Here is a 19766-nt window from a genome sequence, read left to right on the forward strand (position 1 = left end):
TTGTTTGTTTGTTTGTTTGTTTGTTTGTTTGTTTGTTTTTTACCCTCAACAAGTGGCACCCGAGGCTACAACTGTCCCCCGCCCCGTTGCGTGTACAGAGACTCCAGTAGGGCCTACCCCAAGCACCTCTTGAGATTCTCCAGCCTGGAATCCCTAGCGAGCGGGAGACTCTAACTTGATGTGCGCGAAGTTCTAGGATTGTTTATGCAAATGCTCTCTTCGTGCTATCTATAAGGCTTTATTTTTCAACAAACGATGACACTAAGTTAGAAATCATTTCAAGCTGGAGACACAGAGCCTGGGGGGAGAAATTATTTGTCAAGCGGGAGAACGGGAGATTTAGCAAAAATGGGCTTTCGGCGGGAGATCTCCCGTCGAAAACGGGAGAGTTGGAGTCTCTGCGTGTAACATGAGTGTAAGATTATAGACATCGACGTGATACTTTCCATGTTTTCGGTGGTCTCTTATACATTTAAAGGGACTGTACAGTACTGGTTGAGCTGGGGATTCATCTTTTGAACATTCCTAAGTGAGATCAGGGAGGTGGTGAGATGATGAAAAGCCTCTTATGAAATATGAAAGAGTATGTAATTTTAAGAAGGATTCAACGTTTATTTGATGAAAATTTGTTTTCAAATGGCTGAGATATCCAAAAAAGTGCTAATAATAAAAGGCGACATGCCCCAACTTTATTAGTATCTCTTTGTTTCACCTTGTTTTTGGCCCTCTCAGCCATTTCAAAACCGATTTTCATCGAATAAACTTTTGATACCCCTTAGAATTGCATGCTCTTTGACATCTCATAGAGTGGTTTCTGAATATCTCGCAAAACTTTAAAAGCTAAATCTTCACCTCGACCAGAACTGTACACTCACCCTTTAATATCCTTCTTTTCTTTCTTCTTCTATTTGCTCCAACTTGCCTTCGTCTACTCTTTTCTTATTTTGGATTTATTCGATCTAGCTGGTTGATAGTGCTCCTACACGAACCCAAAAAACTGCCCTTAACCAATTCTCACGAAACGACTGGACACTACATCTATCTATCGAATTGAATAGCTCTCGGGCAATGCGAGATTTTACGTTACAGTTTTCAGACAAGTTCTCTTACTACAGGCAGAAATCATGGTACGTAGGAATTACAAACAGATGATCAAAAAGCGCCCAATATCACCACCATCTCATCGTTAATGTACAATTTCCTTAACTCTTAGTAATGAGAAATTATTGCCTGACATTACATCGTAGTCATGTTCTCAGTAACTCTCACGTTATACAGACATTAATCGTTAAATGAAACCCGATTACTCGCATCAGGTCAAAATGTTATGCGAAGTACCACTCGTAGCCACTGATGTCCCGCTGAATACTTGGCACTTGCATGCCTTGCAATGGGACGAGCTGCACGTACGATTTGTAGCATGTATCTGTAATATTCAGAGCCCCTTGGCCCTGTAGTTCTTTTCATTGACTTTCAAAAGGACATAGGCGTATTATAAGGCATATTTTAAAAGGCATAGATAGATGTAAGCCTTCCAACATTTATTTTCCTAGTTGGCAGGGCAGTGTGGTTCATCAGCCCATGCATGCGTGCTACTAAGTAGAGGTGTGACTGCGTGTGTGTGATCGTGATTTCTAATGTTATCGTTAGATTTCTATACAACATGACTCGAGGGAGCCCTTCTGCAGACTTGCTAGCTTGTAATGATACACTGTCACTAAATTACTAGTTCGGGATCTGGCTCAAAAGCATCCCTCCACTTCATGAGCATGGCTGGGGTGCTCACATGATTGGTGGGAGGCCCTGGCTTGGGCTGGGCCTTGGCCTTGGGGCGAGCTGCTCACGTAGAACACTTCGCCTACCCCCCTGTTCACTTCTTAACATGTATCCATCGCACATCTGATACATAAATTGTTGCAAGTTCAGGCAGTGATATTTTGTCCCACGCACTTGTCCACTCTCCTCATTGAGAAGAAGAAGAAAAAGATTGTGTGCGCTTTTTGACAAAAATCAAGTTTTAATCGGCCGATGTGCAGCAACCCACCAAAACATGGGTGCCCGCGGGTTCGCTCACAATGGAGGACTGCCGCACTGATCCCACTCCAAATTTTCAGCATTTTTTTTTTTCCACGGCTCCTGCCTCTCCACGCATGACTTGGCCCCATGAAAGTAAAGTATCTGAGTCCCTGACATGATTTTACAAATATTCGTAAAGAGAAAAATGAAATCAAAACTAGATACAGTTGTACGCTAGAGATTTCTAACCTAGTGTAATCTTGTGCATATTGCTATTCCACACTGGTCAGTGGTGCGGTGGGTACCTCGGTACCAGGTATGATTGAGGGTACCACCTATCGTCACCCTAAGGATCTGTAGCTAGTTTATTCCAAAAGTATTAAACAAAGTCACCAAATTTTTACCTCAAATATGCCATACATTGTAAATGCTGCAGTTTTGAATATTGTGACCGTCCTGTTGATTCTGAATCTCCGTGGGAAAATAACGCAATTTTAGTGGATGTGATTCATTTTCTTTGCGCAGCTAAAAAGGGTACCTTACGATCGGCACCCCCTCCCTCCATAGGTAATACATGTGAATTTCACAGTCATGCGTCATACTGAGCGGATGTGTAATTGAAACTGTTCAGTTTGGTTTGTGTAGTTTGTTTATGAGTTTGATTTCCGTTTCTTCGCTATTATTGTTTTCATAGCTAATGGCACTCAATCCCGCACGTACCTTGTCATTCTATACGCAAACAGCCATGATACGCAGGGTGCCGATGTCAAGGTACCCTGCCGATAGGTGGTACCCTTACCATACTCCAAATTGTTGGCAAAGAAATCACATTGTAGGTATTATGGGTTCACTTTTGCACAAAGAAGATATGCACAGGCAAGCTGCGCATGCGCGATTCGCTACTGCCCTCGCTCGCGTAGCATGACGTCATTTGTCATTCATGAATCGGGAGCTACACCGAAGCTGCATCATCATTGCAGGGGTCGCACTTAACTTTTTTTTAACTAGCCAGGCGGACTACTTAGAATCAATTTTGACACTGAAGCAATATTTTGGCCAGCCAGACGGGACTAGTAACTTCAGAATTTTATGATTTTTAGCTAGTCCGACGTGATTTTTGGTGGCCAATGGCCAGCGGACCATCGCCAATTTCAAACCCTGCATTGGCTCTTTACCCCCGTCATTTACATATTTTCCCACAACGTTATAACAGAGTGTGCGATGATTTCCAGCGCGATTGGCCGAATAGTTTGATACCAAACTCGGCATTTTCACATCAAGTCTTCGATTTTTGGCAAAATATTTTCCTCCTTTGGTGTAACCATGTATTCAGCGAAGCTGTCTTTGTGTTTGAAATTTGATGAGTTATATTTTTACATGATTTTAAGGTATGAATTTGTGAAGTAGTTCGATGTGTTCGTTGGTGTGTGTGTATCAATACATGCGATTTGTATGGTAGCGACATGTACGGGTGTGGAGCGACACACATAAGAAGCTCAACACCACGATGCAAATTAGTCGCCATATTGTGTGGTTGGTGTAGCGTTGTGTACTGATGCGAGCTCTTCAGTCGAGCTCGCCGCCATAGCCGCTACATAACACGATGGCAAGCACGCATGTTGATTGCAGTGCATTGTGTACACCACACCAAACCGCGGAGTAGTGAATCTTGCACACCACGCCGTGCAGTGAAGCGGACAGCCGGGCGATCAGCCAATCAGCGGCCCCGCTATCTTTCTATCGCTGTCTATGGGCAATTGCCTGCGTGTTTTGCTGGGAATTCTGCTGTTTACTTGCCTTTGGGCGTCTTTCGTGCAAGCGTCCTGCTGTATCCAGCGCAGACAGCGCGCAAACTATGCGAGCGGTGGGATTTTCAGAACGAGCTTGCCTACGCACGTGAGGAGATTTCTGAACAAGGCGTTTTATTGCATGGCTTGCGTGTTGTCTGCGCTGGACATAGTGTTCTTGCTTCTGCTACTGTAACGCTTCTGGTATGGGCCCCGTTGCTAGAAACTCGAAATGCGATCAAGTAACTTTACATCAAAAGCAAGTGTTTTTATGTTTTGCTGCTAGTTTTTCTGGAATCATAGAGAAGTCTGCAACATTTTTAAAATAAGCAGGTAACAACCTTACATCGTGTTACATCCCACTGGTTCCTTGTGCAAAATGATTGCAGAACACTAGGTCTATACCCCCTAGATTTGTTTGTGTCACCGCTTGGCTGTCAGGATGCCAGTTCATAGTGCTTTATACAATTTATATTAAAAATTTGAAGCACATGTTTTGTATTCTTGCATTTCAGCCCAAAGCAAAGAAAGTCAAGGGGAAGAAGGTCGCCCCGACCCCTTATGCAGCCAAGAAAGCTGCGCCGAAGAAGGTGGTCAACCCTCTCTTTGAGAAGAGGCCCAGGAACTTTGGCATTGGTAAGTGACAGCGAGGAGAAAGAACAGAGTCGAGATCCATATAAATGACAATACAATTAGGACACAAAATGTGTGAATGTGTCTGATCTGTTCACAGTGTAGTGAAGACTGCACCTTGTGCTCTAAAGTATGACTGGTGTTTACCATCATGTTATGAAGAGAAAATGGAATGGTATAGTTTTGGTTGAGATGGGGCTTCAGGTTTCATACTTGTTTGTGAGATAATGAGAAACCTGTGAAATATTAAAGCACATACAATTCTAAGAGGATTTCAAAGTTTATTTGATGAAAATTGGTTTTGAAATGGCTGACATATCAAAAAAACAGAGGTCGGAGCATTTGTCTTGCTTTGTTTTTGGATATCTCGGCCGTTTTAACACATATTTTCATTGAATAAACTTTGAATTCTTCTTAAAGGACAAGTTCACCTTCATAAACATAAGGATTGAGAGAATGTAGCAATATTAGTAGAACACATCAGTGAAAGTTTGAGGAAAATCAGACAATCCGTTCAAAAGTTATGAATTTTTGAAGTTTTGTGCAGTAACCGCTGGATGAGAAGACTACTGCAGTGTGTGAATAACTTAGATGTCACATGCGTACAACAATACAAGGAAAATATAAAGAGAATTTCACAAAATTCCATCTTTTGAAAAAAGTACACATTCCCCTGACTCGTTACCGACAAATGTTATGGGTAATATTGTTCCCCCCGCCTATAGAAAGAGGCAAGTCAAGTGCTCTTTTATTATGCGAAAAAAGTGAAAATATGTTGAATTTTCTTTTACATTTTCTTTATACTGTTGTACGCATATGACTCACAAGCTGTAGTAGTCTCCTCATCCAGCGGTTCCAACGCAAAAATTTTAAAAATTCATAACTTTTGCATCGATTGTCCAATTTTCCTCAAACTTTCACTGATGTGTTCTACTATTATTGTTGCATTCTCTCAATCCTTATGTTTATGAAGGTGAACTTGTCCTTTAAAATTGTATGTTCTTTCATATTCCATATGAGGTTAAAATCTGAATCCCCCATCTCAACCACAAGTACTTGTGTACCTTAAATCCATAACTTATGAGGTGTGTCTGTCTCTTATGATCTTAGAAATGTCCTTACCACTCATTTTATTCTCTTTTCCTGCTCTACAGTGATGTTAAATTGAATTTCTTCACCTGATACAATGTGATGTTTAGAATCGAGCTTTTTAAAACTGAGTGGACTGCAGGATCCTAGTGTAACGAGTGGTAGACCAAACTGAAACAGACAGGTGCCCAAAATGTTGTAAACCAAGCATAAGCTGAAAGCATAACTGATGCAGTGTTCTATGAACTGAATGTAATCAATAAGTTTAGTAAATGATATGGCGCCCAGTCAATTGAGATGAGGATACATTGTATGTATACTTTTACTTTGTTGGCACATTACTATATGATTGTATTAAAGTAAAAGGCCTACCATGAGTATAAGCCAACAAAATGTGGCTGAGCAAATATTCCCATGTCTTCTTTTTTTGCACCACATTTTCAAAACAGCTGAAAATATCTGCACTGAAAATATGACATGGTTGCAGCACTTTTTCTAAATGGGAAATTAATGCGAGCAACAATTTTTTCCTTGCTTTACTACGTTTTTGATGGACCCACCGCTTCTCTCCCACTCATTCCTCCACGTCTGCGTGTGTGCCAGGAAATGACATCCAGCCCAAGAGGGACCTGTCCCGCTTCGTCCTCTGGCCGAAGTACGTCCGCCTGCAGCGCCAGAGGGCTGTACTCTACCAACGCCTGAAGGTCCCCCCTGCAATCAACCAGTTCACCCAGGCTCTCGACAGACAGACTGGTATGTGCTCTTGGTCAACCTTTGTTTTTCTGTCTTGATTTTGTTTTTGTTGTTTTTCTATCTGTTGTCAAGCAGTTGGCTATAATTTTCTCCTAAATTGAGGAGTCAGATTTATGCATACATGGTCATATACTGCAGAATGTCATTATCTTGCTTACAGAGTCAATGATGTTGTCTTGAGTATTTGCTATATGAAATGTGATTTCAGCATAAACCACTCCTGAGACTCTGAATCTTTTGAAAAGCTTATTTCACATCCCCTTGTCTCCCTCCCCCCCCCCAAAAAAAAAAAAAAAAATGAAAGGAAAAGAAATGCAAGATTTAACTCATTTTACAATTACCGACCCAGCTATCAATAGTTGTTTCTTTTTCTTTCTTTTTGTCAGCCACCCAACTTTTCCGGCTGATGAACAAGTACAGGCCGGAGACCAAGCAAGACAAGAAGGCCAGGCTTCGGGCCCGTGCCGAAGACAGGGTCAAGGGTCGCGAGGAGGTCCCCACAAAGCGGGCACCCCGCATCATGTCGGGCGTCAACACCGTCACATGCCTGGTGGAGAACAAGAAAGCCCAGCTTGTGGCCATTGCCCACGACGTGGAGCCCATTGAGGTAATTTCTGTGGCATGACACTTTCATGCTCTACTCGACATCCATCACTTTCTGAATTTTGTACTTAAAGGGACTGTACAGTACTGGTTGAGGTAGGGATTCATGTTTTGAACATACCTATGAGAGATAATGAAAAGCCTCTTATGAAATATGAAAGAGCATGTAATTTTAAGAAGGATTCAACGTTTATTTGATGAAAATTGGTTTTCAAATGGCTGAGATATCCAAAAAAGTGCTAATAATAAAAGGCGACATGCCACAACTTTATTAGGATATCTTTGTTTCACCTTGTTTTTGGATATCTCGGCCATTTAAAACCGATTTTCATCGAATAAACTTTTGATACCCCTTAGAACTGCATGCTCTTTGACATCTCATAGAGTAGTTTCTGAATATCTCACAAAACGTTAAAAGTTAAATCTTCACCTCGACCAGAACTGTACACACCCTTTAACCCTTTTCATTAAGTTGTAATTGAGTGTTTCCACAGAGAATTGAAAAAGTGGAAACACACATGCAAGCCAAAAGTTTCATGGTTTTGCATAGCTACATGTTGTAGATCTTACACATTTGTACATGTATATTATGTGATTATGCTTTGTGAGTATGTATGTAAAAAAAAAAGTAATACATTCAAAATGAAAAAAAAAAAAGTGAATGCTGTTGTACAAGTTGTACAAGGCTAAGGAAGACTTGTTTGTATGTTTAGACTTAGAAAGACATGCCAATGAGGTACAGTGCACTCCCGTTAAAATGAACGCAGTTATAACAAAATTCCGGTTACAACGAAGAAAACACTCAGGCCGCAAGAATATCTGTGCCATGTTTATTATTGTTCAATTGTTCGGTTGTGACGAAATTTCGATATCAGTGGAAAATGAAAGAAAACTGCAGGTCCTGAGGACTTCGTTATAACGGGAGTCCACTGTATCTAATACATGGCTGTGATTTCTGGGCCTGTAAGAAAGGTCTATACAAGTATTTACACATTTGAAGACTTCTCCTAAGGGAAATGTGTCATCGGCTGGGGAAAGATGATCCATCAAGCCTTTTTCACAGTTTAATCAGATAATTTAGTTTCACTTCTGATTGCTGTGATTGTAGCATCCTAATGAGGACTGTATTCTGATCGAATTACATGTACATACAACAATGTGCCTATCTGAATACACATCATGGAGGAATATCTCGATGCAGTTATAATCGTTGCTGATAATGTTGTAATCACCATCTTTGTAACTGTTTCGTTGGTATGGTTTTCAGTTGGTTTAAAATTGCATGAGAAATGATAAGACGGGGTATTGGCTTGAAATGGATGGTTACTTGCATTGTACGTACTGTATTTCTTTCCAATCAGGAAGTTAAAGGGATGGTACAGTATTGGTGGAGATGAGAATTGGGCTTTTAACTTTTTGCGAGATGCCAAGAAAACACTTATGAAATAGTACAGAGTATACCATTTTAAGAGGAATTCAAAGTTTTTATTTGATGAAAATCGGGTTTGGAATTTTTTTTTTTTTTTTTTTTTTTTTTATTGTTCCATATTCCACATTTCAACAAATATATAAAACATAAACATCACAATACAAAAGCCTGGATGAATTGTCAAGTACAGCTTATAAGACAATAAAACATGTGAAATATGAGGAATCTACATAGAAGCATTGCTTGTAGGGTGTAGATTCCCAGATGCGGATGTGAGATTATTTCTTACTTGGTTATGTAATTTAAGGAATGACAATTTGTGAATTGGAGAAATATAAACGCCAAAAAGTAAAAAGAAAAAACAAAGAAAACAATGTCCACGGCACAGACTTCTTGAGAGTTGCGTGATCACCCGAGCGAGGTACAAGTCAGATGCAGTGTACAATAGCAGAGATACCAAATGTGTACAAAGGAAGTTCAGGAGATAATACAGAAATCACGAGCGAGGCACATGTTACATAATCGATAATGTCAGTAATGTGAAGTATGAACAGAGAATTTCGAGGAGAATTGAAGAATAGCTATAGATATGAATTCAGAAAAACTAGTTTAAGTTTATGCTTAAATGAATAAAGAGACTGAGATTGGAATGACTGAAACATCCAAAAACAAAGTAAACATCCAAAAACAAAAACAAAGTAAATCAAAGCAATTGTAATAAATGGTGGGTCCCACACTTTATTAGAATCGCTCTGTTTTGGATATCTCAGCCATTTCAAAACTAATTTTCATCAAATAAACATTGAATTCCTCATGGAATTACATGCTCTTTCATATTTCGTAAGAGGTTTCTCATTATCTCACCAAAAAATGTTACAAAGCTGAAATTAGGTCTTAGCCAAAACTATGCCATCCCTTTAATATGGGAAGTTCTGACATTCCAGGTAGTGCACTCTTTCTGCAGTGATGTGATGAATTTCTTCACCTGAAAAGCTTCATGTAGATTACAAAATCGAGCTTTTTAAAACTGAGCAGAAAGATGAGGCAAGAATTCTTGGCCTGGTGCGCTATGTAGCCAGGTAGCTTGGAAGCCTTACTCAGTGCAGGTTGTAGTGCTGATTTCAGCATATGTCATGACAAAGAAACTAACCTGTCTGATTTAGTTGTGTTTTGTTCTTTTTCCCCCACCAATCCAATGTTTGCCCTCTTCAGATTGTGCTGTTTCTTCCTGCGCTGTGCCGAAAGATGGGCGTGCCATATTGCATCGTCAAGGGCAAGTCCCGCTTGGGCCAGGTCGTGCACCGCAAGACGGCGGCATGCCTCGCTTTCACCCAGGTCAACCCAGAGGACAAGAGCGCCCTCTCAAAGCTGGTAGACGCTGTCAGGACCAACTACAATGACAGATTTGAGGAGGTATGTGCGAACATTTCACGGAATCGTGTCTTGTTTGTTTGCTTGTTTTTCCCCTTATGTTTCACACAAAGCAAGAGTCCCAATAAAAATTACTGATATTTGTTAAATAGGTCTGAAAGCAATTCTAATGGGAAAGAGGGAACAGAAAATGAAAAAATAAAAAATAAAGATGATGGAGTGTGAAATCTGTGCATGTTTCGTCCTCAAAATTCATAAGTTGCCTTCCTTCAGATTTTTCATCAATGTATTACCATGAAAAACTTGTGAAAAAATGTGCTTTTGAAGGGTATGCTCTGAGGAAAGTAACTTGCCCCTCGGTTGTCACCAACCAGGCTGAAATCATCAGTACAAAGAGCAATCTCACTTGCTTGAAAATGATTGTCCTATCCTCTCAATCCCTTCACGTTGTTCTCCACTCGTCACTCCCAGATCCGTCGTCACTGGGGTGGAGGTCAGGTGGGCAGCAAGAGCCAGGCCCGCATCACCAAGCTGGAGAAGGCCAAGGCCAAGGAACTTGAAGCCAGGGCCTAGGGTGAGATGCCCCTCCACAAACTCCGCATCAGACTTGTGTGATCTCAACACATTACACCACCACACACAGACCCTGTATCTTCTCTCTATTTGTTGACAGACACCCACAGACTGAGACAGCCTTCCCTTCTCCAGGGTTGGTGTTCTTCATCTTGCCTTTTTCTCCCCCATGATGACCAGGGCATGACTCCTAATCGTTGACCAGGGTCCTCGTCACTTTATTTCAGAAACTTCAAACACCCGTTTTCAAAGACCTATGGCATGATTGTAAAATCACATTTCTGCTTTCATAGCAACCAATAAAATGTATTGAAAGACTAATGATGAAGTGTCACGTGTACTGTCTTTTCTGGATGTTTGGAGTCCAGTTTTAGTCATGCCCCGTGCCACATAGATTCAGTGTGGAAGTGCGTATGTGTTGTTTGCCTTGGTGTTGTCGATGGCATGTTTTGTTTTTGAAGTGAAATGTCTGGAGACTGATGGATACAGTTGTAATGAGAAGTATGTGGGTTCATACATGTAGTACAGTGCACTCCTGTTATAACGAACACGGTTAAAATGAAATTCCGGTTACGACAAAATAAGAATCCAGGTTGCAAAATTATTGGCTCTATTTTTCTTATTGTTTATTTGTTCAGTTATAACGAAATTTCGATATAACGAAAGAAAACTGCCGGTCCCGAGGACTTCGTTATAATGGGAGTCCACTGTATCCAATTGTTTAGAACTTCTATCATTTTTTCAAAGAGCACCAGTGTGACAACTTGTTAATGTTCATTTTCTTCTGTGAATTTTGCACATGTATCTGTGACGGGGAAAGAGGAGATGGGGAAAATGAAATAAGTCATGTCTTAAATTGTTCAGTCACTATGAAATCACCATCATCGCATGGGGAATACGAATGTAGCTTGTGAAGCAGTGCGCCGTATTGTATGATTTGACAGGGTTGCAAAGAGAGTGTGCATGCTGTGAGACTGGGTTGCAATGAGAGTGTGCGTGCTGTGAGACTGTATGAGGAAGAGCTCGTTTAGTGCAAAGCTGTGATGCGATTGTAATGACTCGTAATTTCTCCATTAGTTCTTTAGTTGTCATTTGTGGTGAGTCTCTTCAGTCACTTTTATGAAAAAGAGGAAGTGATACTGTTAAATGATTAAGAAGAGACTGTTTTTAATAGCATTTGAGACTGTGATAGAAATTAATTTGGTCTTTTTATTTGCTCTTTATTTGGTACTTTCTCCAGAAGAACAATCATCAAACACAAACATGTACAGTATATATCACTATTATATATTGATGGATTGACTGTATGGTGCAAAAAAAAAAAGGGGGGGGCCTGAGCTGAGCCAAAAAAAAAAAAAAAATGTTTGAAGTTATGTAGATTTGAGCTTCTGACATTCCCATGTTCTATCAGTCCATTTGTTTCCATACAAAAAGAGGGTTGTGTTTTTTTTTTGTGTGTTTTTTTTTCCAGATTGAAATGCACACATGGCTTCATGCAAATACAATTCGAATGATTCTGACAAAAGTAGGAATACATACCTATTATGTAAGCAAAGCATACCTGATCACACAATTCTAGTTACAGTGTTCCAAAAACTGCACAAACATTAATTTCCCATTCATTTTAAAATCCCAAACTTTAAAATTACTATGTAGAAGAATTGCTCTTTCAGAAAATGCTCAATAAGAAATTAATAAAGATAGGCTGTTGCATATTTCATACATTGTATTTTGAGTCCTCACGTAAAATCAGGTTGTGTGACTTTTTGTCCCCGCCGAACGAGTTCGAGCAGGGGACTATGAAACGGGCTCCGTACGTGTGTGTGTCCGTCTGTCCGTCTGTCCGTCTGTCCGTCTGTCCGTCCGTGCGTCCGTGTGTGATAGTCCAGGCTAGGCTCCATAGAAAGTGCACCTAACCTTGTTTTTTGATATATACAATGTTTTTTGATGGTTTCTTGTCAATTCGAGGGTGCTGATTCCAAATCCGATTGATGCCACTCGCGTAACCTTGAGCATTTTCGGCAAAACGCAAAAATCCAAAATGGCCGCCAGATATGCTAATTTGGCCATGATGATCCCAGTTATGTCAATTTTATGACAAATTATTCCATCAAAGTTTTTTAAATTCTTGTTCCGTGAGTAATTCTACTTGCACATACAAGAAATTTTTCATTTGAAGGGGTACATTTAGTATTTTAAGCTTATTTTCAATTCAAAATGGCCGCCACTCCTATACTCATGTACTATATTAATGGCAAAAAGTATGCATAGAAACAGAAGACGAATTTTCAGTCACATACCTACGCTTTTATCAAGTTTTGCATGTGCAATACAAATCTGATGAGTGCCACTAGCAAAACAAGCAAGCAAACAAGGAAACAAACTGAAAGTTTATTGTCTTTAGGCTTATTATATTCTTTTTAATACAAAACTTCAAAATGGATGCCACTCATATACCCCTGCACAATATGAACGGCAGAGCGTGTGAAATAATTTTTTTTTTCTGTCACTCAGGTACTCTGTTTACCAATTTGTGTGCTGATTATAAATCAGAAGGTTGTTACTAACAAAGGCTGTTTTATTTTTTTGATGCAAACATCCAAATTTTCTACCTCAATCTGAATTTTTCCCTATAGGTATTTGGAAAAATCCACCAAAACTTGAATTGAGGCCAAGATCAAGATCGTTTATCAGGAATTATTAGACATGAAAATTTGATACTTACTTGCCTTGAGATGTTCAACATCAAAATATTCATTCTGATTTACTGAATTAAAAGGCTGAATCCTAGATGATGACAAAAATGAAATTTCCAATTAACTGCCCTGTTCTACATTATCTAAAAGCGATATTATACAAATTTTTCAGTCCCCTCATCCGAGAAAGAACATGAGGCAGGGGAAAGTGGAAAAAGGGACCACCTCACTTCCTGTTGTCAAATCTCTGAAATAAAAACAATGCCCCAAAATTTTTAATGTTAACCCAGATGAATTATATATGGTCGATGAATTTTACCACCGTTTTTTTCGGAGTGAATGTGTTTGAGTATAGGCCTATGATGTCGAGGGAGACTCTGAGATCTGGACAGTGCTTCCTCATTCTGAAAGCAGTGTTCTAACAACTTCACACTGCTTGTCTTTAATCTTCAGCATTTGCAGATTCAGGATTGCTCTCGGTAACCAGACCAGCTGTGTTAGGACTCTGAATGATGGCCTCCTTAATGGTGGCTGCAAACTAACTCCACTAGAGGTCTTTTTAACGTATGTGGTGACATTACATTCACTTCACGTAGGTAGTTTGCAGATGATCTTGCCTTTACGTCTCATAGAAAGTCCTTGGATGACATGAGCCGAGTACTGACCCATCTCAAGACAATAGTGGAGTACTTCATCTTCTGGAGACTTTGCCCTAACCTTTATTAGATTATCATCAGACCCATGCCTTCCATCTTAGTAACCATCTTGCCAATGCTATGTTCAAGGTAGCCCTCTCTGGCAAGCCTTCCAAGCATACTAGGCTAAGGAAGTCCACCCTCCTTCACTGGCACTCGATCACTCTCCCTCACACTGGAAGGAAAGGATGGCCAGTGCCACCAGTGCCGTCAACGCATACCCGCATTTCATGAAGCGTTTTGTCTGACAAATTTGTCTGACAAATTTGCTCTCAGCCATCAGATGCAAGGATTTAATAGCTTATAACAGTTTGTCCAAAAGAAAAGATCTGACAAAACACTTCATGAAATGCCCCCTTGAAGAACCTACCATCAATGCGCCTGAAATCCCACAAGCCTAGATTTCCCTACTGTAACTTGAAAGCTTTGACCCTAAAACAGATTGGGGCAGATGCTGGTCTGATGTCATCTCTGATACCACCCAAGTTACCTATACAACACTGTCTCTGGCCTGGCAACAAAGCCACAGGGCTTCAACGGGTGGTGATCAAGCAAGTCTTCATGTTTCATCCTGTTTCTATGACAAGTAATCGCCCTCTGACCCTGAGGAAGTGCTGAACACCACCAGATGTGGTTGCAATTAAAACAATTGCAGGACTAATACGCATCTTTAGATCGAGAATTCTGCAAATTTGGGGGCTAATGTCGCCTGCTGCTAAACATATAATTAAAGGGTTCTTTAAAGACAATAAAAAATAACAGTTTTAGTTTTAAGACAAGACTGAATGAGATCATGATTTCAAAGTTTATATTATCAACACTTGGGATCTGTGAGAGAACTAAAAGAGGTATCTCACATTGCTCCTTGGTTGATGTTTAATGAACAGTTTGTACGGTATTGCATTAGGACAGTTCCGTTTATGCCTTCAACAGTTTTTATTGTTTTAATTCAAGGAGAAAATCAGGTTTGCTCGATAACATCAAGGCGGCACTTCTAAATTAAATCATATCAAAATGATGGAGGTTATGATCCATTTCGAACTCGCCTCAGGACTGCTCCCCCCCCCCCCCCCCCCCCAACTCCTTGCTGGAAAAAAAAAAAATCTACAATGTAAAGGGTTTTTAGTTGTGTCATTAATGTCCGACGTGTTTTTGTCTGCAACCATGTATCTCTGCACTTACTGTATAGGATTTTTCTGTACTTTGTTAATATGATTTTAGGGGAATGCATATATTACAAGCTTTCTAGCTTCCCCTCCATTTTCAACATTATTTGATAAATACCATGTATCTAGGCTCCTTATTATATTGTGTTAGTATTACATTTTTTTTACTCAACCGGCATGTAGAATATGATGGTATATTGATTCCTTGCGAGACGTTTACTGAACTTATATTGTTAAGACTTTTGTTGAGACAAAATGAAATATATAAGAAATTGTGTTCAACATCGTAAGGTTTATGAATATCAAATGCTCATATATGTAGGCCCCATGTATATTGTAAGTGACACCCAACATATTGCACATGCAACACTTCATGATATCGTAGGTACGGGACTGGAAATACAGTAAATTTGTTCTATATTTCCATGCATATGTTTTGCCATTCATATAGTACATAAGCATAGGAATGGCGGCCATTTTGAATAAAAAAATGAGCTTTAAATGTTAAATGAACCTATATGAAATGAAAATTCGCTTGCAAATGCAGATGGAGTAACTCTAGGAACAGAAATGTACAAAGTTTGGTGGAATAATTGGTCATATAATGCACAATATTGTGTTTTATCACGGCCGAATTAGCATATCTGGCGGCCATTTTGGATTTTTGCATTTTGCCGAAAATGCTCAAGGTTACGCGAGTGGCATCAATCGGATTTGGAATCAGCACCCTCGAATTGACAAGAAACCATCAAAAAACATTGTATATATCAAAAAACAAGGTTGGGTGCCTTCTAGCCTGGACTATGATCAAAATGTTCAAAATGCTACTCCTTCGCCATTTCTAACCCGATTTTGATTCTGTTTGCTTCATATGATAGCACTACATGGGAGCTTTGAAACTTGTATACAGAATTTCAGTTGTGACCTTTGACCTTGACCTTTGACCTATATTGTACATTTTGCTTCAAAATGCTACTCCTTCGCCATTTCTAACCCGATTTTGAATCTGTTTGCTTTATATGATGGCACTAGGTGAGGGCTTCAAAACTTCTACACAGAATTTTGACCTTTGACTTCTTTGACCTTTGACCTTGATTTTTGACCTATACAGCGTGTCCCAGAAAAAAACGAAACCGAGTTTCCTTGCAACTTTTTACTAACAAAATCATAAATTTTCTTTTTGAGATATACATCAATTTAAAGATAAACTTTTCTTCTTTCATTTGATGTACATCTTAATGTTCATTGTTCATGCATGACTGAGTTAGAACAACAAACAGTGGTGCTATCAAATTTTCATTTGCACGCGCAAATAGTGACTTTAAGTGAATTTTTCAGACTTTTAACGTTACGTTTTAGAAAAACAAAGTTCATAACCTAAACATCCATATTTCTTTCTTTCGTATGATACCTTATGCATCAAATATGAATAACGCATGCTTGAGAAAAATATGCATGAAAACATGCTTCATTTCTACCGATTCTACCGATAGTCGAAAAACAAGCATTCAGCTGTCACGACTTAGCATTAGACAATGGGCTCACCTGCGCCATTCAATTCACACAAAACAATGGCAGTGCTACAGTGAATGTTGTTCGGGGGGGGGGGGGGGGGGGGGTTATTTACAGAGTATGCTGAATGAGACGGAAAGCCCTTTGTTGTCATTTATTTAGAATAAGCTGTGAAACTTAACCAATAATTGAAGACTCATATCGTGTGTATTCTCAGGTTGCATGCAGTCCAATGGCTATGGGAAATTTTGTATACCTAAAACTTATCTCACTGTTTTCATTCCTCTCTACATTTCCCTCACGAGTGGGTCATCCTTTTACTGACAGGGTTTCGAAGTTTTTGAAGGGGAAGGCGAAGCAGAAAGAGGGGGCACATCACTTTTTAATCACTGAACTTGCGCTTCTAACATTTCTAAGGTAGAAATGCAGGGCTGAAAGTCGTCTTCTTTCCTTTTTTTGTGTGTGTGTGTGTGTGTGTGGGGGGGGGGGGGGCCTCGGGAGGCTTTTTCGGTCGGTTAACTCCCCCCCCCCCCCTTTCAACATTCCGCTGATGAACACCCTTTGCTCTGTGGTTTGCTGCATGGTCAGGCAAGCTCACGATCATGTGCTACTTTAAGACCCTATTACGAATCATCCGTAACATTCCCTTCCCACCTCCTTTCATGTTTGTGTAAATTCATTGAAGCATGAAGGCCATTGTTATCTGCCAAGTCGGGCAGGCGTCGGGAGAGCTTTCTGGCTCCTTATTTTACTATCCATCTTTCTGGGTAAAATGGAAGCATATTTTCAAATTAAGTTTTCTCGAGCAGGCGTAGATCATTTTTAACGCATGAGATGTCATATGAAAGGAAAAAGAATGGGTATTAAGGCTATGATTTTATATTCTGCAAAGGATTGCTGAAAAAGTCTGAAAAACTCAATCAAAGTTGCCATTTGCTCGTGCAAATGAAAATTTAGTAGTATTATTTTCTATTGTTCTAACTCAGTCATGCATGAATTATGAACCATGAGTTGTGCATCAAATGAAAGAAGAGATGTATATCTTTCCATTCATGCATATCTCGTAAAGCAAATTTATGATTATGATCGCAAAGAATTGCAGTGAAACTCGGTTTCGTTTTTTCTGGGACACGCTGTATTGTACATTTTGCTACAAAATGCTACTCCTTCGCCATTTGTAACCCGATTTCAATTCCGTTTGCTTTAAGTGATGGCACTAGGTGAGGGCTTCAAAACTTCTACACAGAATTTTGACCTTTGACTGCTTTGACCTCTGACCTTGATTTTTGACCTGTATTGTACATTTTGCTACCAAATGCTACTCCTTCGCCATTTGTAACCCGATTTCGATTCCGTTTGCTTTATGTGATGGCACTAGGTGAGGGCTTCAAAACTTCTACACAGAATTTTGACCTTTGACTTCTTTGACCTTTGACCTTGATTTTTGACCTATATTGTACATTGGCTACAAAATGCTACTCCTTCGCCATTTCTAACCCGATTTCGATTCCGTTTGCTTTATGTGATGGCACTAGGTGAGGGCTTCAAAACTTCTACATAGAATTTTGACCTTTGACTTCTTTGACCTTTGACCTTGATCTTTTTACCTATATTGTACATTTTGCTACTAAATGCTACTTCCGGCGGGGACATATATTACGCACCGCGTAATTTCTACTTTTCCTTGTTTTGGTTTTGTGATCCATGGTCACCAATACTGCTGAGGAGTCCTGTTAATGCATATGAAGAGGTTTGGTAAACTGTCCCTCTCCTCTTCAGTTCCGTTTCTGTTGTTGTCCCCGCCGAACGAGTTCGAGCAGGGGACTATGAAACGGGCTCCGTACGTGTGTGTGTCCGTGTGACATTTTGAATTCATAATAATTACGTACACATATGTAAATACATACAGACACATTTCTTATATGTACACAAATACACACATTATGCAAATAAACAAATCCAGCTGCCTGGTTACAAGCAACTGGACTTCACAAAGCGTGGACAAATGAAACACGTTTTGAAGGACCCGTGCTTTATTCACACTATATACAAACACAAATTTATCTTTTTGTCACAATATAATTTATGGAAATGTATATACACACAAACATGAGTTGTTGGGGTAAAGCTCTACAATTTACCACCTGGAGTACAGACCACAGCAATCAAAGTCACAATTTGCCAAGACTCTGCAAATCGGACGTGTAGTTGGTGATCTGTAGCATACAGTCTTGTAACTTATGTGGTGTTCAAAAAAAAAAAACAGAGAGGTACATGTAAATGGGGAAAAAAACAGATTATGCCCTTAAACTACAAAGTCAGTTCTAGCGAGGCTGGATATTTTTTTTTTCTTCTTGATTCACACTGTATGAGCTACATTTGGGAAAGTGGTGTGATATGATATTTTGAAAGCGAAAATGACTACACTTCAATTTCCTTTTGAGAGCAATTTGCCACATCATAATGACATCATCCAACTCAAGTGCAAAATACCACGAACAGCCACTCTTCTCCTGTATCTACTCTCTTCCCTATATCATTACCAGCTTCTTAAGCTGGCCATTTTCAAGTCATTTCATTTTCGACCTTTCAAGTTTTCTAAACATGGTCAAAAGTAGCAACAAAATTCAAGGACACAAGTCAGTAACGAACAGTCTCTAAAAAAAAAAAAAATCCCTCAGTGACTGCATCCATTGCAAATTGCTCTGCATCCATTGCAAATTGCTGTGAACAGAAGGGGGAAGTGGGTTTCACAAAGACAAACATAAATCATAGTGCTACAAGGCAATGTTTCGTCTGATTTCTTTAATTTGGTTTGCTGTGCCACGACATTGACTCATGGTCCCAGAAGAGAATCCAAAATGCAATTCTACAAAACTAATTATCCATTTTTTTTTTTTTTTTTCTGAGAGAAATTAATGGCAGGATGCCTGTCTGCCTTCAATGGGAATACATAAAGTAAAACCCAAAACAGTTTCTATTTCTTTGCCAAAGTGAAGGCACTTTTATCTGACATTTTAATTCTGAAATTCTAACTGAAATTCCACACACAAAAGTCTGTACCAAATGACAATTGTAGCTGAGCTATCATAGAAATCCTTAGGGCTTGGAATAATAAAGAGATATGGGATTAAACAAGAATTAATGTCAACAGGATGATTGTTCATTCGCAATTGTCGCTCGGAATGCTTAAAAAAAAAGTTTGGCCCAAGAATCATCATCTCAACAAGGGTAAGAATGTTTCTGTACTGCAACTCTGGCCACTCTGCCATTTCCTGTCAGCACCCACTGTGCACATCAAAAAGGAGCTCACCCTTTCTGGACTACAGAGGGCAGTATTTCCACAAAAATAACCTCACTGCTCACCTCCCTTTTCTCTTTTACTCTCTCACACTCTCTGTGCAGCAAGAGCAGGAATATAGTTTCCAAGTGATGAATGTTCA

At 39.6% G+C, this 19766-nt stretch overlaps 1 protein-coding gene and 2 non-coding genes across 3 annotated transcripts; all 3 read left to right on the forward strand.

Moving 5' to 3' along the window:
- Window positions 1-1118: 1118 nt before the first annotated feature.
- Window positions 1119-10575, forward strand: LOC139745103 (large ribosomal subunit protein eL8-like). Its single transcript, XM_071655523.1, has 6 exons — window positions 1119-1127; window positions 4319-4439; window positions 6129-6278; window positions 6665-6885; window positions 9523-9723; window positions 10153-10575. Exons 1-6 carry the CDS (start codon window positions 1125-1127, stop codon window positions 10252-10254), a joined length of 798 nt encoding a protein of 265 aa, XP_071511624.1. The 5' UTR covers window positions 1119-1124; the 3' UTR covers window positions 10255-10575.
- LOC139745141 (small nucleolar RNA SNORD36) lies at window positions 5585-5661 on the forward strand. Its single transcript, XR_011711870.1, has one exon. It is a non-coding gene; the product is annotated as a small nucleolar RNA SNORD36 (small nucleolar RNA).
- On the forward strand, window positions 9269-9346 carry LOC139745140 (small nucleolar RNA SNORD36). Its single transcript, XR_011711869.1, has one exon. It is a non-coding gene; the product is annotated as a small nucleolar RNA SNORD36 (small nucleolar RNA).
- Window positions 10576-19766: the final 9191 nt, after the last annotated feature.

This window comes from Diadema antillarum, unplaced genomic scaffold (genome assembly GCF_040938485.1).
Source record: "Diadema antillarum isolate AM-2024a unplaced genomic scaffold, OU_Dant_1.0 seq00001234_RagTag, whole genome shotgun sequence".
Classification (NCBI taxonomy): domain Eukaryota; kingdom Metazoa; phylum Echinodermata; class Echinoidea; order Diadematoida; family Diadematidae; genus Diadema; species Diadema antillarum.